Source organism: Xenopus laevis, chromosome 4L (genome assembly GCF_017654675.1).
Source record: "Xenopus laevis strain J_2021 chromosome 4L, Xenopus_laevis_v10.1, whole genome shotgun sequence".
Classification (NCBI taxonomy): domain Eukaryota; kingdom Metazoa; phylum Chordata; class Amphibia; order Anura; family Pipidae; genus Xenopus; species Xenopus laevis.
In genome coordinates this window covers 87,053,615-87,073,565 of record NC_054377.1, presented here as the reverse complement: position 1 = coordinate 87,073,565, position 19,951 = coordinate 87,053,615, and the positions used below count along the sequence as shown (strand labels likewise).

General features: G+C 38.9%; 1 protein-coding gene across 1 annotated transcript; it reads right to left on the bottom strand.

Annotated features, from left to right (window-relative positions):
* Positions 1-58: 58 nt before the first annotated feature.
* On the bottom strand, positions 59-19,327 carry vwc2l.2.L (von Willebrand factor C domain-containing protein 2-like, gene 2 L homeolog). The gene is made up of 3 exons (XM_018258367.2): positions 18,555-19,327; positions 3,668-3,797; positions 59-2,768 (listed from the first exon to the last, which is right to left on the bottom strand). Exons 1-3 carry the CDS (start codon positions 18,909-18,911, stop codon positions 2,581-2,583), a joined length of 675 nt encoding a protein of 224 aa, XP_018113856.1. The 5' UTR covers positions 18,912-19,327; the 3' UTR covers positions 59-2,580.
* Positions 19,328-19,951: the final 624 nt, after the last annotated feature.

Here is a 19,951-nt window from a genome sequence, read left to right as displayed (position 1 = left end):
TTTTCTCCGATATCTGAGATACAAAATACAGGATGTAAAATAAGACACTTCCCAAGGATTTATCTACAAAAGGCTTATTTTATTTAAAGTTATTTATACACATTACACAGGTAATCTTGTCTATTTCTGAACCAGCACTGCTACATGTGTTGTAATAATCCTCTCTTTGAAACATGCTTTTATCAATTGTTGTTTTATCACAGGCCAGCCTTGCCATTTGTGTTTTTACAATGGCTTATTTTTCTGCAGTAAATTTTTTTTCTTCAAAGCTGTCCAGCCGTTACCATGTACTGTAGTTGATAACAGTCCAGCTTATTAACACTTTGCATCCCATTACAATGATCTTGTTACAGGAAAAGCATCTGGAACTCTTGTGCCCTATTTTCATTCATAAAGAACAATTTCTATGTTATGTACCTTTTATATAAAAGTGTTTTATTTTTTTAAGAGCCACAGCTGCTGCTGAACAGTTTTGGTGACACAACTGCACTTCATCTGCATGCGTTTTTATCAAACAAATATTAAAAAAGGTTGGATCAACCCAGCTAGGATTGCCGCATTTTCTAATTTACTTTTCTAATTTACTGTATATGGAATAACCAAGAAGAACTTGTTATCAATATAGGAGAGGAATTTCACAGTGCAAATGTTATATTACATTCATTACATTTCTGTCAGGTACATACAGATCAGGGCCCAAGTGTGTGAAAGACTGAATTATGAAGCACGCGTGCATCAGCTGTGGGTGTTTAGTCTGAGCCCGGGTCTTCTCTAAATCAATTCACTTCTCTTAGTGCCTCCCCCCCCAAAGAAATTAAATAGCTCATTGCAATGATTTTAATAGCACTGCTTAATGTTGCAGCATGTCCAGTAATATAGAATACATAAGGTGTGTCTAATGGATAAGCAATATTAGATTAGAAGGGGTTCACATTTTCACGTTATTCCTAATGTTTTATTATATCCAGACAGGGTCGGACTGGGGAGACCGGGGCCCACCGGGGCTGCTGTCCCAGGGTCCCTTCCGGACCCCCCTGCTGCGCCGCATGTGCACACAATGTTTTTGCCGCGGGAGGTCACACAAGAAGAGACTGCAGGAAGAGGTCGTGGATCTGAGCAGGCAGGGCCCACAAGAGCCAGGAGCCCACCGGGTTTTTTACCGGTGTCCCGCCGGCCCAGTCCAACCCTGCATCCAGAAATATCTGACTTTTTATATATAAACAGTGGGACTCATTTATCAACACTGGACACATTTGCCCAGGGGCAGTTACCTGTAGACAAAACATCAACAATTGAAAGGAGAAGGAACTCCAGCAGATTGACTGCAAAACATTTATTCCAGGTAGTGGCATAAACCCTGCTACTACCTGGAATAAATGTTTTGCAGTCAATCTGCTAGAGTTACTTTTCCTTTCAATCTTTGATGTTTTGTTTATTCAACTGAGCTGCTGCACAGAGCAACTAGAAGGAATAGGACATATACCTTTCACTGTTTTGTACAGACCATCAACCCCATTTTTTTGCAGTAACCTATAGCAACCAATCAGAGATTAGCTTTTTAAAGCCAGCTGCAAGTAGAACAATGAAAGCAGCAATGTGATTGGTTGCCATGGGTTATAGCTCATGAGAAAATTTGCTCAATGTTAATACAGTAAATGACCCCAATTGTTTCTTTGGATGAAATGTAAGTCTCAGATGATATAGTTAGAGTAGGACTCCGACACACACAATGTTCATACCTACCACACCTTCTTAAACATAAAAAAACATAAGGCATGCATTGAAAGCATTTTCTATATTTTTACAAGTAAATGATGGATGATATATTTTGCACTTGGGATTACTAAAGGGTAAGAAAAGACTGCCAGATAAAATGCCTGGTGGTGAATATACTTCTATTTTGAGGTATAAATAGTTTCAAACATTTCAATACAATGTTGTTCATTGAGAATTTACATCTGACATCCTCAAATAATGTTTCTAAGAATGTGAAAAAATGTTTTGCAGAAAATGGGTCAGGCTCAGGCAAATGTTTGGCATTCACATGGATCAAGACAAGGGTCGGTTTGGCAAGAGCAGTCAATGGGTATGTGACAATATAGATGCCAAGTGACAGCAGTGAACCTATAGACTTTTCTTTGGCAGATACAAACAATATGGTGTTGCTGGCATCACTGCAGCCTGTAGCACTAATACTACAAATACCAATGGACTAGATGCAATGGACCAGTAATGTGGTAAAGGCACGGTGCAATGACATTTGGCAACATGTTCTTACTAACTATCTCTTGACTGTGCTACACCTTTCCTGACCTTCCTGACATTTGTCCCAATTACATAGGGAATAGAGCATTACATGGAACTATTCACTGAGAGGACCGTTTTTATTATGGGCCTCCACTAAATTTAGTCAAATGAAATATCTGGTTTGCTTATTCACACAGAAATATGTAATTGTAGAAGAAGGGCACAGTCTTAATGAGGAGGTCAACCCACTGGTCATTCAGTGATGTACTAATGAAGTGTTCTGATGTTTACTGAGAGATGGCCAGTGGGGATACTACAGTATCAGGAATATTTCTAAGAATTTTCTCTGTCTTCTTCTGGGTTACAGTTTTTGGTCTTCTCACACTTTGCAAGTCGATTTCCTTCCCAGTAGCCGACATCCTGTCCATCATGACAACGGCACTTGGTGCACGAATCCACCCAAACATATTGACCTCCAGGGATCACACGGCTCTGAGAGGCATCTGAATAGCAATTTGGACCTTTAAAGAAGCAAGAGATATCCAGGTCAGAAGAACAGATGCATTTGTGCTTGTAGCTGATGCTACAGGCTGAGATTCTCATGCTGGTTGCACTGGTTTCTGAGCTGTCATGTCGTAATTATCTGTATTAATTAAATCAGCCTTATATTGTGACATTTCTAGTCTATGGGGCCGATTCACTAACTTCGAGTGAAGGATTCGAAGTAAAAAAACTTCGAATTTCTAAGTGTTTTTTGGGCTACTTCGACCATCGAATGGGCTACTACGACCTTCGACTACGACTATGACTTCGAATCCAACTATTCAAACTAAAAATCGTTCGACCATTCGATAGTCGAAGTACTGTCTCTTTAAGAAAAAATTTCGACCCCCTACTTCGCCATCTTAAAGCTACCGAACTCAATGTTAGCCTATGGGGAAGATTCCCATAGGCTTGGCTAACTTTTTTTGATCGAAGGATATTCCTTTGATTGTTGGATTAAAATCCTTCAAATCGTTCGATTCGAAGGATTTTATCGTGTACTGTATATTTTGAGTCTGTCCCTAAGCTCAGTAAGTGACATCAGCACAGAGCATGTGCAGTGAATCAGCAGAAAAGAAGATGGGGAGCTACTGTGGCAACTTTGGAGGCACAGATCTTTACTACTTAAGGGCTGTGGTTGCCTTGGGCTGGTTCAGAAGCACAAAACATAATGTACAACATTTATAGCCTACTTCTTTAGTTAAGCTTTAGTTCTCCTTTAAGGAATAGTGCTCTATATTACAGAGAGAGAGACCTGGAAGAGCCCAGGTCCCAGGCATTCAGGATAATAGATGCCCAGTATTTGTGTACCATATAATGATATATTACAGTAAACTGTGCTCTGAAATTGTTTTATTAATGCTAAATAAATACGAACCATCTTTACATCGCGGGCAGCACTCTCCCTTCTCATACACCGGGTTAACGCATGGAGGAGGGGCACAGTCTGCTACCAGGCAGCGGGCAATTCCGTCTACGTCACATGTACACTGTTCACATTCTGAGGGCTAAAGGAGGAAATTCAGATGCAGAAAGTCAATACTAAACCAAAATGGGGGTTCCCAGTATTTTGTTAAGGAAAGAGTGAGGCACTAAACCAAACCTTGAAGATCTTGGGATGAAAAATAACTTGCCTGTTAATAAAAACTGTAAATAAACATATTTCTAGGAATTTAAACTAGACTGAGAGAGTAGGACACTTCTGTAATTATATTAACCCATGCTCTAATATAAGTAGTGCAAATTTACACAGTACTTTACAAAGTGTAAACACAGAAAGGGGTACAATTACAATGAGAATAAATACATACATTCTAGAAGTTTTAATACACAGTAGGAATGAGGACCTTGCCCCAAACAGCTTACTATAATCAGTGTTAGGTTGCTGTTCCTATACTAAGGAAAGCACTTGTATTGCTTTAAATGTCGTGCTGAACTCCATAATAAGCACTAGATGGTGCTGTAATACCAATAAGAAGAAATAAATAAAGATTTGCTCGTTGGGCCTTATAGGAAATATTTACATTTTATAATGTCAGGGTGGGACTACACGGATGTTTTCGGGGCGATCCGACGCATGCAACAAAACACCGGCAATCATGCATGCGACAGAAATAAGATAAGAGATAGAAATGTCAGATGAAGTTGCAACGCTGCGACTACAAGCAACAATGCATTCACTCACCTTATTTTCGTTGCATATGATTTGACGCCGGCGTTTTTTTGCAGCGCGTCAGATCACACCGAAAACGTCAGTGTAGTCCTACCCTTAGAGTCACCCTTAGACATTAGCTAACAGTGCATAGAAATGCTTCATGTGGGTATATATTGATTTCTTAATTTTTCATAACAAAACTTTCTAAAAGCAAACACGTTGCTTGTCTCCCAAATCACATGGGGGAACAGTGCTCTCTGCTTAAAAGACAGATTGGAAGGAAAGACCATCATAGGTTCTGATGGGGGGGGGGCTTATTACTTTAAGCATTTATAATAATTACATATATATATAACAAATAGTGGAAGGATTCCTACAGATGCTACGTACATCTGGTGAACAGTATTTGACCACTCGCAGACAGGGTTGAGTTGCCTGGGGAGTTTTGTATTGTCCCTATCCCCCCATTTGTCCCCAGCCATATTCATGCACCCAGCCATGTGTATACTCGGGACAGGGGTCCTAATGAATAACTTCCCTCCAGCCCCATCTAAGAGCACCCCCTACTTTTCTTGAGTTGGCTACGTTATAGTTAATAAATCTTTCAGGCCGCTATCCTATGAGAGGATGAAGTACTGAGGGCTGAGTAACCACCTAGGACCCTGCTTGATTAATAAGTCAGGAGAGAGGAGCTCATTAGTTAATGAAAATTAATTGACATAAGTTAGACAATTTAAAAGAGGGGACTAATCCATAGAAAAGGAGATTATTGACCAGACATAGGGAAGGGGCACACTTTATTAACCATTAGAACCCTCATAAGATAAATGTGACAGGGTCATAGTCAGGGCTGAGTGCAACTTGTTTTATACATTTCCCCACCAACCGTCCAATTATCATGTTTCAGTGTCAATAAGGAATATATGTGTTTCATATACCGTACTCAGGGCCTACAAAGACTAATGTTCTTCTCAAAAAACTATATTCCAGTTCAGTTTAAGGCTGGAAAGCTTTTTTTAGGTCATAAAATTACCATGCTTTGCAATGTTATCTGACATATTTCAGCTAAAATAATTCCCTATTTCAATGATATACGGTAAGACTGTTCATTAATATTTGATACTATCTGTTACATTTAATGGCAGAAAAGTGGTATAAGCAGCTAGTCTCAGTACAGGGCAGTATACACAGCTGCATCCATGCCTTTCATTACAAGCCAAACATCATAGAAGGCAAAAATCTGACTCCCATTCAGGCTTGTTGTAAGTGCAAAAATATTTATTGTGATAAAAATGACAAGTGACAATGAAAACTTTATTGTGAACCATTTCATGCTGTTCTCAGCCCTTTCTTGGTTATTGGCCTCTACCATAAAATGCCTAAATTAAGCTTGTTTCTCTGCTTGTACACAAATGCTTATTTTGTTGTTCCTCCATAAATTAGATGTGCAGTCCCTATATAGTGTCCCATTTTCCCCTCATAAGAGTACTACACCACCTGTTCTCCATGCTGCAATTTTTATCAAATTGATACAACCCACTGGAATCCTTTCTGCCCTTTTATTTTGCTCTTACACTTATTCTGCATTTTGTTGCTAGAGCTGCTGTAATTGGTACAAAGGAAGGTTTCTGTTCTGTTTAGGTTTTACATTATGAGGAAGTCACTGCCCAGTTAATGTGAGAGTTCAGAACAGAAGCACATTCATTGCTGTACACATTGGCTATCCCAGAGGCCTGCAAAGCTTTTCACTGGTTCTGCTGCAATGGGACCTCCAATAAGGTTTGAGTACAAAACATGTTTTCTTAAAAGAATGAAAACTAGCAAAAACTATCCATCTATATTATATATATATATATAGTATATATATATATATATATATATATATATATATATATTGCACAACCCAGATTTACTCAAATATGTTAGTGACAAGAATTTCATGGTTCTCCCTTGTAAACCACGAGGTTTGCTAAGGTTTTTATTTCCAACAAAACCCTAAACTGGCCATACACGGGCCGATAAAAGCTGCCAACAGACTGAGTCAGCAGCTTATTGGCCCATGTGTGGGGCCCTCTGACGGGCTTCCCCAATCGATATCTGGCCGAAAGTCGGGCAGATGTCGATTGGGCAGGGTTAAAAATCCCACTGGATCGCGGTCACATCTGTTTATTGATGCGGTCCGCCATCTGACCGCCCGTATTGCCAGCATTATGATCTGATCATTGGGTCCTAGGGCCCATGATCGGATCAGCCTGATATCGTCCACCTCAGTGTGGGCATATCAGGGAGAGATCCGCTCATTTGGCGAAATTGCCAAACCAGCAGATCTCTAAGTGTATGGACATCTTAAGCTTCTCAATAGCAGCCCCAATCACAATGAGCGAGTGCAGTGCTAATGGCACTAAAAAGATGGCCTGACAAAATCCAAAATGGAGAGCTACTGTGGACAACTTTGAAGGCATGACTCATAAGTATTATACAATATAACGCATTAGTATTTTATAGTATAACTATGCCCTATTCATTGGTTATTGGTCGCTATTTATGCAATTCTGTATGTTCACGGTATTATCCCTTCCATGGAGTCAGTTCTAAAACCCAACTCCAAAGTTAGTAACTATGTTAATGTTAACACATGTTATCTCATAGACAGGTAACCTTGGTGAATTCACTTTCAGGCTGACATTAAAGGTATTGGTGAGCTGTTACTTCAATATATATTTTAATCATATACTGTTTGTGATTGTTTAAGTGTCTATATAACAGACAAGACTATGTTACCTTCCTTTGATGATGGGTGGTCCTACAGTTGAATATCTGTGGGTGAGTGTCCGCAGACAGTGCTGTTTCTCAGGTGACACTTTACTGGAATGGAGCAAAAAGCCACCCCTTAAACTTTGAGAACCAGAATATTTTTTCTACACTGCTTACAGGCAGAAAGTGATAGTAAGATGTGTTGGGCTGATGTGAATAAGCTGTACAGCCTTTTTGTGTAACCCCCATGGGAGATGATCCTGAAGGAGGGTATTAAGTGGGTTTCTGATCTTTTTCACTCTTCAATCATGTGCAACTTCCACAGCTGGAAACATTTAACCTTGGAAGCAGATGATTTTCCCACCAACAGGAAATCTCATTAAAGGGCTTATTTAAACATCTCTGCTAAGCCTGCACTTCAGAAAGGGGCCTATCTGTTAACCATTTCAGAGTTAGCATTGTAAGAAATAACCTTCCCTTTTAAAAGTCCACTATGTCTAAAATATTCTGAATACCAAAGATACCAGGCCACACCCAATTCTGGCTTTTTGTTAGGGAATTATGACACAATAGGAAGACTAGGTGATATTGTTTAGGCAGTTTGTCATTCAGTAGATTATAGAATTGCCTTTAGCTTAATATGTATTTGACTTTATCCCTGTTTTACATCATAGTGGAAGAATTTAAGCCCAGTCTTCTATACAGCAGTGTAAGGGACAAAATCATATACAGATGAAACCTATTATCCAGAATGCTTGGGACCTGGGGTTTCCCAGATAACGGATCTTTCCATAATTTGGATCTTCACACCTTAAGGCTACTAGAAAATCATGTAAACATTCCAATAGGGGTTTCCCAGATAACGGATCTTTCCATAATTTGGATCTTCACACCTTAAGGCTACTAGAAAATCATGTATACATTTCAATAGGGTTGTTTTGCCTCCAATAAGGATTAATTATATCTTAGCTTGGAATCAAGTATATACATTCCAATTGAAAGGGGATTTCTGAAGATTGTTAGCAGGGGATATTTTCCCCATTCATCAAAATGTTCCTTTAATGAACTGACACATTTATTAAACATTTATGCCTGCATCAGTTCATCAGAATGGGTTTGAGTAATCAAACAGCATTCTGCTTTATGGGTTAGCAGTGCTCAGCTCTATCACAGGTCCAAATATTTGCTTCCTAATGCATATCATTATCACTTGCAGGAATTCGGGTAATCAGGATTTGGGTAATCACATTTTCTGTTTCCCAAGAAATGATAGATATGCCCGTAGTCTTTGGTGTAACTGTATATACAGTATGTATTTTGTTCTATTATTGCATTGTTTCCATAGTTCTATTAATTCAAATCAATTGTATTTAGACACGCATACAAGACAAGTGCCTAATTACACTTGTGATTTGCTACTAAATGGCCACCGAGCTGCATGTAACCCACTTGTATCGCTGTAAATAATAAAAAAGGGAAATAGTGAAGTCTAGACCGATGCTGCCCATATGTTTCTAGTCTTAGAAAGGAAATTGCTCTGCCAGGGAGGAATATGATTCCAGGGACTTTCAGCAGGACAGTTTCAGTTGTACTGACATTTGCATGCCCTTCTGTCTCGGTGTGAAACGTAGGAACACATTATCAGACTGTCCTGCTTGCTACTTAAAGGGAAGCTTAGTAATCATCTTGGCAGCATCTTCAAGAAGCCTATACCCCATATGTTTAATAAGTCAGTTTAAAATGTGTCAGCATTTTAGTATAATACTGTGTATATACATGGTGTGTAGGAGAACTGCTTTTTGCCCATTCTGTCACCATTGTTCTTAAATATACACACATCATCATAAAGTTTTACATTCATTTCTAACAAACAACAAGTAAAAGGATAAAAATAGGATCCAAAGAGCAAAATGTCACTTGTACAGGTAATGCTGTGATACCCTCACAGTCAGTCATTTAGTGCTGAGTTTTCCTACTTCCCAAAGTGCCTACAAATGCTCTGTGTGAGCCATTGTACAAAAAAACCTTTGTCCCCCCCCGATTCGCAAACATCAGCTGTTATGTACAACTCCCAGCATCTTTAGAAGCATCTTTAGAAGGGCACAGCACAGGAGCATTTTAAAGGGGTGATTCACCTTTAAGTTAACTTTTAGTATGTTATATGTATGCTAATATTGTATGCATGCTAATTCTAAGCAACTTTTCAATTGGCCTTCTTTTTTTAAATTTTTTTTTAATTATTTGTTGCCCTCTTTTGACTCTTTCCAGTTTTCAAATGGGGGTCTAAAGATAAATGCTCTGTAAGGCTACAAACGTATTGTACAGACAGACAAATGGAAATAATCATAACAGGCTAGCCACCCGGGCTGTTCCTGCAGTGTCTGCAGATTCAGCATACACATATTAGATTCCCCTTCTGCTGGTAGGGGCTTTTAAAGATTTTTTTTTATTTCGTTTTATTATACAGGCCTTGCATTTTACAGCATTGCACAAACAGCTGGAGGCCACCTGTTCAAAGCATTATGTTCCTCCACCTCCATTGGCCTGTATGTACCTTCTTCTATATGTGTACTGGTGTGCGTGCAGAACAGTTTATTGACTCATAAGGGAGCAATTTATCCTCTGCTACTGTGCCTAGTCATGGCATGTCTTTACAAAACACAAGTTCAAGAGGTTTCTCTGTGTGCAGCCCCCATGCCCTGAATAAGCCCATATTCTTCAAACAATGGCACAGCACATTACAGGCATACCTGGCTTAGCAGAAACTAAAACAGCCTCACTATAATCTTGCTATGTAGTTCCTGCTACTGTATACGAGTGGGTTGGCTAGTGTAGCTGTGAAACGGGTTCAGACCAGAGAGGAAATCTTTTGGGAAAGTACAAATAGCAGTTCTCTCTCTTTAAATTAGTGGGAAATGTAATAAAAGTTGCAATATTGCTACTGGTCTAGTAACCCAAAGCAACAACATTTTCAGAATACACTTGTCATGTGTTTGAAATGAAACGTGATTGGTTGCTTTGGGTTACTAAACCTGGTTCAACTTTGAATAAATTACTGATATTACAATACTGGTAACTGCTCATTTGTTTCTCTTTATACCAAACAGAAGCCAACTACTGCTGTTTTTTAATTAAAAAGCACATGCTAAATAAGTACAATTAATGGAGTGGCATAGCTGCTCCCTATGTAAATATAAAGACTGACAAATTAAAGGCACATTATAACTAGATTTTTTTTATTTGAAAATGTGTTCCGAGACCTTCCATCATGTGCAACAAGTACATTAGTTGCAATGAGTCCTCTCCCATCATAAAATAGGCATCTGCATGTCTGCTCCATGTCCTTGCTAACCTCACTTCTTCTTTAATCCATGAGTCAGCTCATGCAGCCAACATATAGGTACAGATAATAAGCGCCAATCAGAATCATGTCCTCTGCATATCACAAAAATGTATGAGAAATACTCTCAGGAGGAGACCTGGTCACAGTATGGGAGCTCAGTGTGAAGCTTTCAGGCACAGCCAGGTAAGATTACCTATCTGGCTTTTATATGGTTCATAGGAGTGATCAATTGAGTTTACTTTAATTTTTCTTTGTGACTGTGTAGCCTGATGCCCTATTTTAGGATGGTATGGAAGTGGCTTTATGAAGGTACATATGAATAAATCATTGCAACTAATGCACTTGGTGCATAAAGTGCTGGAAGGGCTAAGAACATATTTTTTACATAAAAATTGTAGTTTTACTGTGCCTTTAAATCGTGAAAAGTTGCTTATAAAAGATGAAAGAACACTGTATGGGTCAGTATAGTTCACTGTACAGGTCAGCATTGAAAGAAAAAGAAACCTTTGTTCATATGTAACTCACAGGAATGTAGTATAAACAAAAATCCACTTTCTTCAAATAACAGGAAAGGTATTTGCAAGAGTTGTGAAATTATACAAGCTGAACACTCCAGAAACATTCACATTCTCCATTAGTGCAGATCTATCCGTATAACCATAAGGCCAAACAGCTGCATTGTGTGCAATCTGACCTCACCACTGGATGGAAATAGTGCAGAGAGCTAAAGGGATTACATAGAATGCATTAACTTCACACTTGAAGACCTCAGATAACTAGATTGTAAATTTGATAAATGGACTCTGATTGGATTAGCGTTTGATTGTTTGGGGCCCCATACACTATCCTTAACTAAAAAAAAAGGTACAAAAGAAAGTACTTGGTGTTGTTATGTACAAGGTACCGGCACTATAAATAACACAAGTTTTTATTTGCGGAACTGATGCTGAATCATACTGCATAATGTAGGGCAAAATGTTTATTTTTCTTTTTAATATTGCGTTGTCTCCTATTTGCAAGGGAGATATAGCTTGTCACATAGCCTTTAGTCTTCAGTGATCAGAAACAGCTTGCTGCTTATTTGGTAGCTATTATCCCACTTGTAATCACTCACACAGTGGGGGTTTATTAGACAACCCAGGAAGTATTGGTACTCATTGTGTAGGAATTTCCTGCTGGGATTAGTTTATAGAAGAGGCCTGGTGCCATTATGCTTTCCAGGAGTAGCCAACAAACACGACAAGGGTTTGTGCACATGAATTAGAGTAAATGGTGCAAAATGTTAAACAGCACAACATGCAGAAATGAATTAATAACCACAACAACATTTAAATCAACGTAGTTAAAGAGAACATATATGTGTGTGTATTGTATGTGTGTGTATTGTATACAAGATCCATAGATAAGCCCTTATCAGCAAACCTATTATGCAGAAGAAAGGCCATCTCCCATAGAGTCCATATTGCACAAACAATTCCATTTTTTTTTTTTAAAAATTCCCTTTTTTCTGTAAAACAAACAGTGCTTTATATTTAATCCTAATTCAGATGCATTAATCAATATTGGTGGTAAAACATTTAGGATTACCATACCTTATCTGGAAAACCCCAGGTCCTAAGAATTCTAGATAATAGGTCCTATACCTGTTTCTGTATCTGTACCAGACTCCTTGTACTTTTTAGTGACTTCAGATATCCCTATTTTACAGATGGTATTACATTAGCCCCCTATGAATCCTAAAAATATTGGGTTGACCGCCATTTAAAAGCTGGAAAGAGTCAGCAGAAAAGGGAAAATAATTAAAAAAAAACTATAAAAATAAATAATGAAGACCAATTGAAAAGTTGCTTAGAATCAGGGGTGCTTCGCCAATGAGGCGAGTTGAGGCTGTCGTCTCAGGCGGCAGCGCCCCACTAGGTACCAGGGGTAGCAAAAATGCTGCTCCTGGTACTTTAAGAGCAAATTTCCGGGGGAGGGGGGGCAGCAGCAACTGCTGCTGGCTCAGGCGGCGGAGGGGCCAGGATTGCCCCTGCTTAGAATTGGCTTTTCTACAACATATTAAAAGTTAACTTAAAGGTGAACCACCTCTTTAAGAGAGGGACACATTGAAATTGTATCATTTGAATCCTATGTGCATGTCCACCACCCTACTGCTTAGACTAAAGGTGGCCATACATGGAGAGATCCGCTCATTTGGCAATGTCGCCAAACGATCGGATCTCTCTCCAATATGCCCACCTTTAGGTGAGCAATATCGGGCTGATCTGATCGTGGGCTCTAGGGCCCAACGATCGGATCCTAACGAATGGGAACGTCAGATCGCATCGACCAGATCTCGATCGGGGAAGCCCGTCGGGGGGCCCCATACACGGGCCAATAAGCTTTTATCGGCCCGTGTATGGCCACCTTTAGACTATTTGAGTAACTAAGAGTAACAGCAGCGGCCAGTGGAAATGGAAATCCATAAACCACAGATTCAATTCTGAGCTAGGGAGAAGTTTATTCTTATTGTTACACTCTAAATGTAACCAGAGACTGCTTGAGGACTGGCAAAAGCTGACAAGTTACAAATTATAAAAAAAATATTAATTCAATAATATTTTATATTAAAAAAAATGTAAATAACATCAGCATAATAAACATGTGTCCTTAATTTAACCTGTCATTGAATTCCTCCCTACAAATATTTTGGTGATGAAAACTGGATAAACGTTTTGGAAGAAAAAAGAAAAATGATTCAATATCATAAGCCTTGTGGAGGCTCTTAGCAGCGAATGCTATGTGTATTTGAACTTTTTCACATATCCTCTCTGATTCTGGACTGGTGGCAATGATAGTGATTCTTGAGTTGTCAGACAGACCACCCAGATTGGGCCTTAAAAATGAATTACATAGCTGATGGTAATGTAGAGGAAGATGTCTTTTTCCTTTTTTTTTTTTGTGTGTATGTACTATTTATTTTAGTGTATGTTCTATTTTTTTCTTTGTTTATAATTATAAGTACAATTGGAATCGATGATCTAATAGGTGCTATAATAGGTGCTATTATCATACTGTGGTATTGTATTCATGTATGATCTGCTGGACTGACTCAATCTTGATTGTCTTGTATGTAATTGGCAATGTGATCACTGTACTGGAAAAATTTGTTGATAAAAAAAAAAAATGAATTACATGATATTAACTATACAATACACAGGGCCAAACAGAAGTGATCAAGCTTGCCATAAGTTATACCCTCGACTGTAATATATTTTAGGGTTCAGTGCGTTACAAATCTGCTTACATAACTTCTTCTTTTTCAGAGTTTACACACAAATGAATTTTACAATATTTTTTACTTTTTTCACTGCCAAACTGAGCTTTCTAGTATTTCTGCAAGTCTCTGCTTTCCAAATAAATCAGTTTGGGACAGGGCTGGATGGCTCTAGTTTAAAATACAAACACTGTTCCTCTGCATATGTTACACTCCTAATAAAAAGGAAAAATAACTACAATATAACCATTACCCATGTGTTTTAACAGATAAGTCTGACCTCTCCTCTCTGGTGTAAACATGCAGTGAGTGCACTTGAGTGGAAAAGAAACTCTTAGCTGTCAGGCTTAGAATGAATAAGAGAACAAGACCAATTAATCATACTGGAAATTCAGGATGCCTCTATGACCAGACTGAAGAAGCTAAGGGCACATAAACAAGAAATAGGAAGTTGGGGATAGAACACATTGAAAAAAAAATCTTTCGTAACAGCTTCCAACTTGACCTTGAAGCCTGTAAGGCTTGTAGTTTAAGGAAAGGATATAACATTGGTAGAGCAAAATACTGGGCCAAATAAATATTAATGACATTGACAGAATAAAAACGGTTTATGGTGTTTAAAACAGCATGCAGAACATACATCTTACTAAAACTATAAAATATACACACGTTTTGTTCCAGTGTACAGCATCGGACTGGGGGGGGGGTTTGGGCCAAATGGGACTGCTGCATCAGGGGTCTGCACATCCCTGTCACCTGTCCCCCCCCCTCCATCTCCATGCCCCCCCGCTCCATTTGCTTAATCCCTAACTACCCTGGGTTGCTTGCTTCCTCATTCTCCACCCTAGCAGGTTGCTTCCTTGCTCACCCAAGAGTCCTGCGCGGGTCCATTTTTTGGAACCCGTACCCGCAACCTGCAATCTGCAACCCGGACCCGCAACCCGCATTCCTACCCGCTTGGACCCACTACCCAACCCGCAAGTACCTTATCCGCAACCGAGATCCGCAACCCACTGACCATCAAGAATCAGGAATTGCTGTCATTGTAAACCGGAAGTGACATCATTGGAAGTAGGCGTGATCAGAAAAAAAAGGAGTAAAACAGGAAGTACTGTCATTGTAACCGGAAGTGTCATTATTGGAAGTAGGCGTGATCAGAAAAAAGGAGTAAAAATAGAAATTGAATAGACCCGCGGCCCGACCCGCGACCCGCAATCCCGCAGAACCCACTGACCTGCATCTATACCCGCACCCGGAACTTCTACCCACAACCCGCAGGGTACCGCAGGTTTTTGCGGGTACCCGACCTGCTGCAGGACTCTAGCTCACCCCTCTTCTAACCCCCACAATCTGGTTAAACCGTTGTTCCTAAGAATTGAAATAATGTCAGTAACTTTTGTTTCAAACTAACAATTAAGCTAATACCATATGCTGTTTCTCTGCTTTCGCATAAATGCAGGCGGAGAAAAAGTTTATCTGTTCCCATCTGCTCAGTGTCATTTGAGCACTGTCAGGCACAACATTGGGCCTTTATGCACACACTGAGTAGATTTTGGGGAAAAAATACTTTCCATAGCAAAATGCTATTAAATTTAAGATGTGAAATCAATTGATAACAGTTTTTATTTGTGGCGTACTATTTGAGAGGGCTAATACATAGTAATAGTATTTATTGCTCAGTGGGCAAAAAAAATGATTTGTCAGATTTACCAGTATCTTATCCACAGTGGTACAATTCATCTGCATTGTTAATTCCCATATTAATGTGCATCAGGTATAAAAGATTTGGAGGGTTCTAGAGCTCAGTGTTACTAATAGACTCTAATACCCCATTTTGAAAAAAAGACACATTCATCTGCTTGGATAAATATGGAGATTTGTTAAGGGAGGTCTGTCTCCCTGAGATATAATTCCATGTTTCTTTCTTAACATGTTAGTTGAGCAAAATTAATTTTACTTACACTATATAAATCATTGAATTCTTGTTTCATTTAGTCTTGGAGTTCACAGCAAGCAGGTAGGTGCCATTTTGTGGGCACTGTTATTTAGGCAAGTGTTTTGTCATGCCAAACCTGTTTCAAGGTGTGCTGCATGTTTCCCCCAGCTATTTGCATTTTAGCCAATGGGAAAGAAATAAGTGACTCTTTGTCATCAGCAATCTAGATTTATTGCAGGCAACAAAAACTCCAATGTACCATTACCCTTACAATAAGTACTGTGGGCGATGAGTATACCACAGTTCTCCTTGTATAGAGCTGTATATGAGAAATGGTTCAATGCTATGTGAACCAGTATTTTACAGGAGTTATATGTTTGCAACCAAAATATATAAAAAATTATGAAGTCAATCAACAGTGTTTATGGAGCCCTTGGAGGGTGGCATCTCCCTCAAGTTCAAACTTTTTGTTTTGAAACCTGCCTAACTGCTAATTGAGCCAATGCAAAATGGAATACCCAGTCTCTAGCCTCTCCTGCCTCAGAAGAGGAAAAAATCCTTCCTGACTCCAACATGGCAGTTGGACCATTCCCTTGATCAGATTTGTGATAAGAGTTAATTTCAGCAGCCCTGTATTTTCTCCCCTTTTAAAGTGCCATCTAAGCCTTTCTTTAAACCATCTCATGTATCTGCCAGTACAACTACTTCAGTGCAAATATTACACAACGTCACAGCTCTTGCTGTAAAAAAATAAAATGAAAAAAATCTTAGTGGGTGCCTTTGTGCCTGTCGGAAGGACGTCTCCTTATATATTTAAACATAATTATCATGTCCCCCTTTAAGCATATAATTTTCAGTGTAAACTTTGCCAGACTTTCTTGATATCTTCCATACACTTTATCAGCTTGCTTGCTCTTTTTTCAGTCTCTTTCTATCTCAGTAAAATCCCAGTTGAGCACTGGAGACCAAAGCTGCACTTCTACTTCATATATACAGATGGGGCATTATCAGTGCTTGTAAAAGGGAAGAATTACCTTCTCCTCCCACAAATCTATACTTCTTTCAGTGTGTATTTGGAAAGCTGATTAGTCCCCCCACCATCTTCCTTTTAATGTCTAGCAATTTGGCTAGCAATCTGATGCTATCCAAATGGATGAAGTCATAAAAAATTGGAGTAAGAAAGATAATTGGTTAAAAAAAAGAACATTTTATATTTTTATAAATACACAGCTACATCCAAGTTGTAGGATAAGATGTGCCCATGTAAAGACATCCAACACAAATCCTGTGTAGTTCTACCTACTTGTACAGTGCCTGATTGGGCTCCTTTCTGCTAAATATACTGTGTTTGTTTAACATAGCAGTGTAGTTATAATATCTTCCATTGAATTGTTGATAATTGGTATATTACATATAGACGTATGGTATTGATACATAAATCCTATAGCGTATTTATTGTTATAGTACTGAACCTATAGAAACTTGCCTACTTTTATAAATACTCTTCTAAAAATCATAGTTTTTCTATGGAGAACACTAATCTCACAACGGTACTTCTGAGTGACTTCATTTGATGGGTAGGAGTTGTGTATCCCAAGTCTCAGCAGCATTTCCTGTAGCATTTGCAGCAGACTGGTAAATAGTGGGAGATGGTGTAATGGTAGAAAAAGGGTTCAGATCACTATGAGGTTTTGGATATAGCTGGATTTAGGGTAGAGCCAAGGCAGGGTAATACAGATTAAAGCAAAAAAAGTTACATATGGATTTAACCAAGTTATATTTTATTACAATTCAATAGGCTGGAAAATGCTGATTCTAAAAATTTGGTTGGACAGGAGCTGCAGATTTTAAGCGGCAGTTGTGACATTTAGACATGTAGAACCAACAATTTAAGAAATATTCTCACTATGTATAATCTTTGTTGGGCTGACGTTTTCCTCTCTGTCTCTATCAGTTTAACATGTTAGGGAAAAAATGGCTGTCATGGAACACTGGGAGGTATTGTTTAACAAATTGAACAATTTTATTTTTTATGCACTTTTGCATTAGCAAAATGGACATTAACCACTAATCTAAATAGAAGTCTTTTCACTGTCTACTCATATGTGATTTGCTTTCTGTTTATTTTCTGTGGAAAGCAAATTGAATATTCCCTGTGTGTGCCTCATGATCCAATTCATTACCATATATTGTAACAATGCCCCCTAGACTCCAAGTACTCTCAAGCTGGGGCCTCTTTCCCCTATTCCATTAAGGTGAGCTCAAAGGCTTTTGTTTATGTACAGATTCCATATACATGCCCTGGGGTTCCAAAGATGTATGCTTTACACAAGAACAATGAATCAAAACTACATTATCAGCATATTTGCTTGCTCCTCAAATCAACCACAGACAGTATTTTACTTTTATAAAGAATTATTGGAGGGATTTCTGAGTGACTGGATACCAAGCTTTGGTAAACCATTACCATATTTGTATTGACTTTGTTTTTCCATCAGTTTAGGAATCTATAACCTGCCTTCCTCCACCTGTTGCCAAATTATAACTACCATCATCCTCATCAATTCAATGTGTGACAGAGAAAGTTGTGAGTTGCAGTTCCAGTACAGCTAAGGAGATGCTGGGTGGACACATATTTTTATACTTTTCTGAACATAACCTACAAACCATTCACATAGTTAACTTGAAATTGCTGAACCAAGAATCAATAGTCAAGCCAAAAAATGTAACCCAAGTGTTAATGATTATAGAGGAGAAAACTGAAAGTCATATTTGGAAGTTATTAACATAATGTAAATAGAAAACTCAGTGCTGGCACTACCTGAAATTGTTCTCCCAGCTCATAAACTTCTCCTCTGTATTCACAGCCAATCTTCTCACAGCGAGGGCAACAGTCCGTAGGGTAGTGGCTGACGTGCATGCAGGCTGGTGGCAAGGCTGTGCACTCTGTCCTAGCACAGGCTGGGCCCTCTGTGGTGCACTCACATTGAGTGCAGTGGTCCGAGTCCAGGAAGTACCACTCACCAACATAGTAGACACTGCCATTTGCCTCACAGGTACTCACCTGCGCAGCCAGGGAAAGGCTGAACTCACCCACTATAGCCAGAAGCATCACAGAGACAAAGAAGCACACCTCTGGCATGGAGCATCCAACATGGAAATGGCTAAACAAAGCCATAGCTGCCAACTGGATGGAAGGATGAAATAGCTGCAAATTAAATCTAGAGAAGATATTTTATGCCTTAAAATATCTGCCAACTGTCCTTTTCCAACAAGTCTTCCGAATTAGTCTTTTCACTGTGGACAATTTGTTTCTCCTTAATGAGTTCCTTCTAAGACACCTTTCAAATCATGACCACCCCCCTACAATGAGCCACAGATTGTTCAAACTATTGTAAGAAGCAAAATCCTCAAAAGAATTTTTTTTTCCTGCTCAGTTCCACCTCTTCTTATTGTACCAAAATTAAAGATGGCCCTTGTCTTCTTTTGTCCTATTTCTGGCAGAAATATTTGCTTGGAGTTCACAAGTTTATTTTCTGCTCAGTGAGGCTGAAGTGTCTGACTGGCTCTCTCTCTGTCTGCCTCACTTTATAATTTTAGGCAGCTCCAGGAGAGGAGGGAGGGGAGAAGGGGGCTGTATAGAGCCGCAGTAGGTCTCTGGGTGGGTACAGGCTCCCATTACAACTCATTCTTTTCAGTGTGCTGTCTTTCTCTGGGCTGGGTTTAGCATATGATCTGATATCTGATACTAGCTGAAATAGGCCCCCTCCTCCCTTCACTACATACAGTAACACAGGAATCAGGCATTGCCTACTTACTGTGGCAGCCCAAATGTACTTAAAGAATACTTACAAAGTTTCCATGATCCTAAATTGTGAGGCTATGACAGGTTACCCATAACACTCTGCTAGTGCCTCAGGCATTAAAACAATCATGAAATATGTCACATGCCTTATGTTTTTTTTTAATGTAATAATTATATTACACTCAACGTGCAGATTGATAAAAGAAAAATACATGAGTATACAATTATCAAGTTGTATAGAATTATGCTTCATATCAATACATTGTTGAAAAAAGGGTACGACAGTCAAGCAGTATTAAAGAGTTTATCTGAAAATGCTGAAGCAATGATCAGTGGTTTGACTTAAAGGAGACATATTGTGCGAAAAACAAAAATGTGCCAGTGCATTACTCTCTTTTAAATAAATAAAAAAA

Bases quoted from the DNA above. Each gene is read 5' to 3' on its own strand.
- vwc2l.2.L (XM_018258367.2), bottom strand. From the start codon at position 18,911: ATGGCTTTGTTTAGCCATTTCCATGTTGGATGCTCCATGCCAGAGGTG. The intron at 3,798-18,554 runs GTAGTGCCAGCA...TTCCTCCTTTAG, and splicing joins AGCTGGGAGAACAATTTCAG to CCCTCAGAATGTGAACAGTG. The intron at 2,769-3,667 runs GTTCGTATTTAT...GCTTCTTTAAAG, and splicing joins CTGCCCGCGATGTAAAGATG to GTCCAAATTGCTATTCAGAT.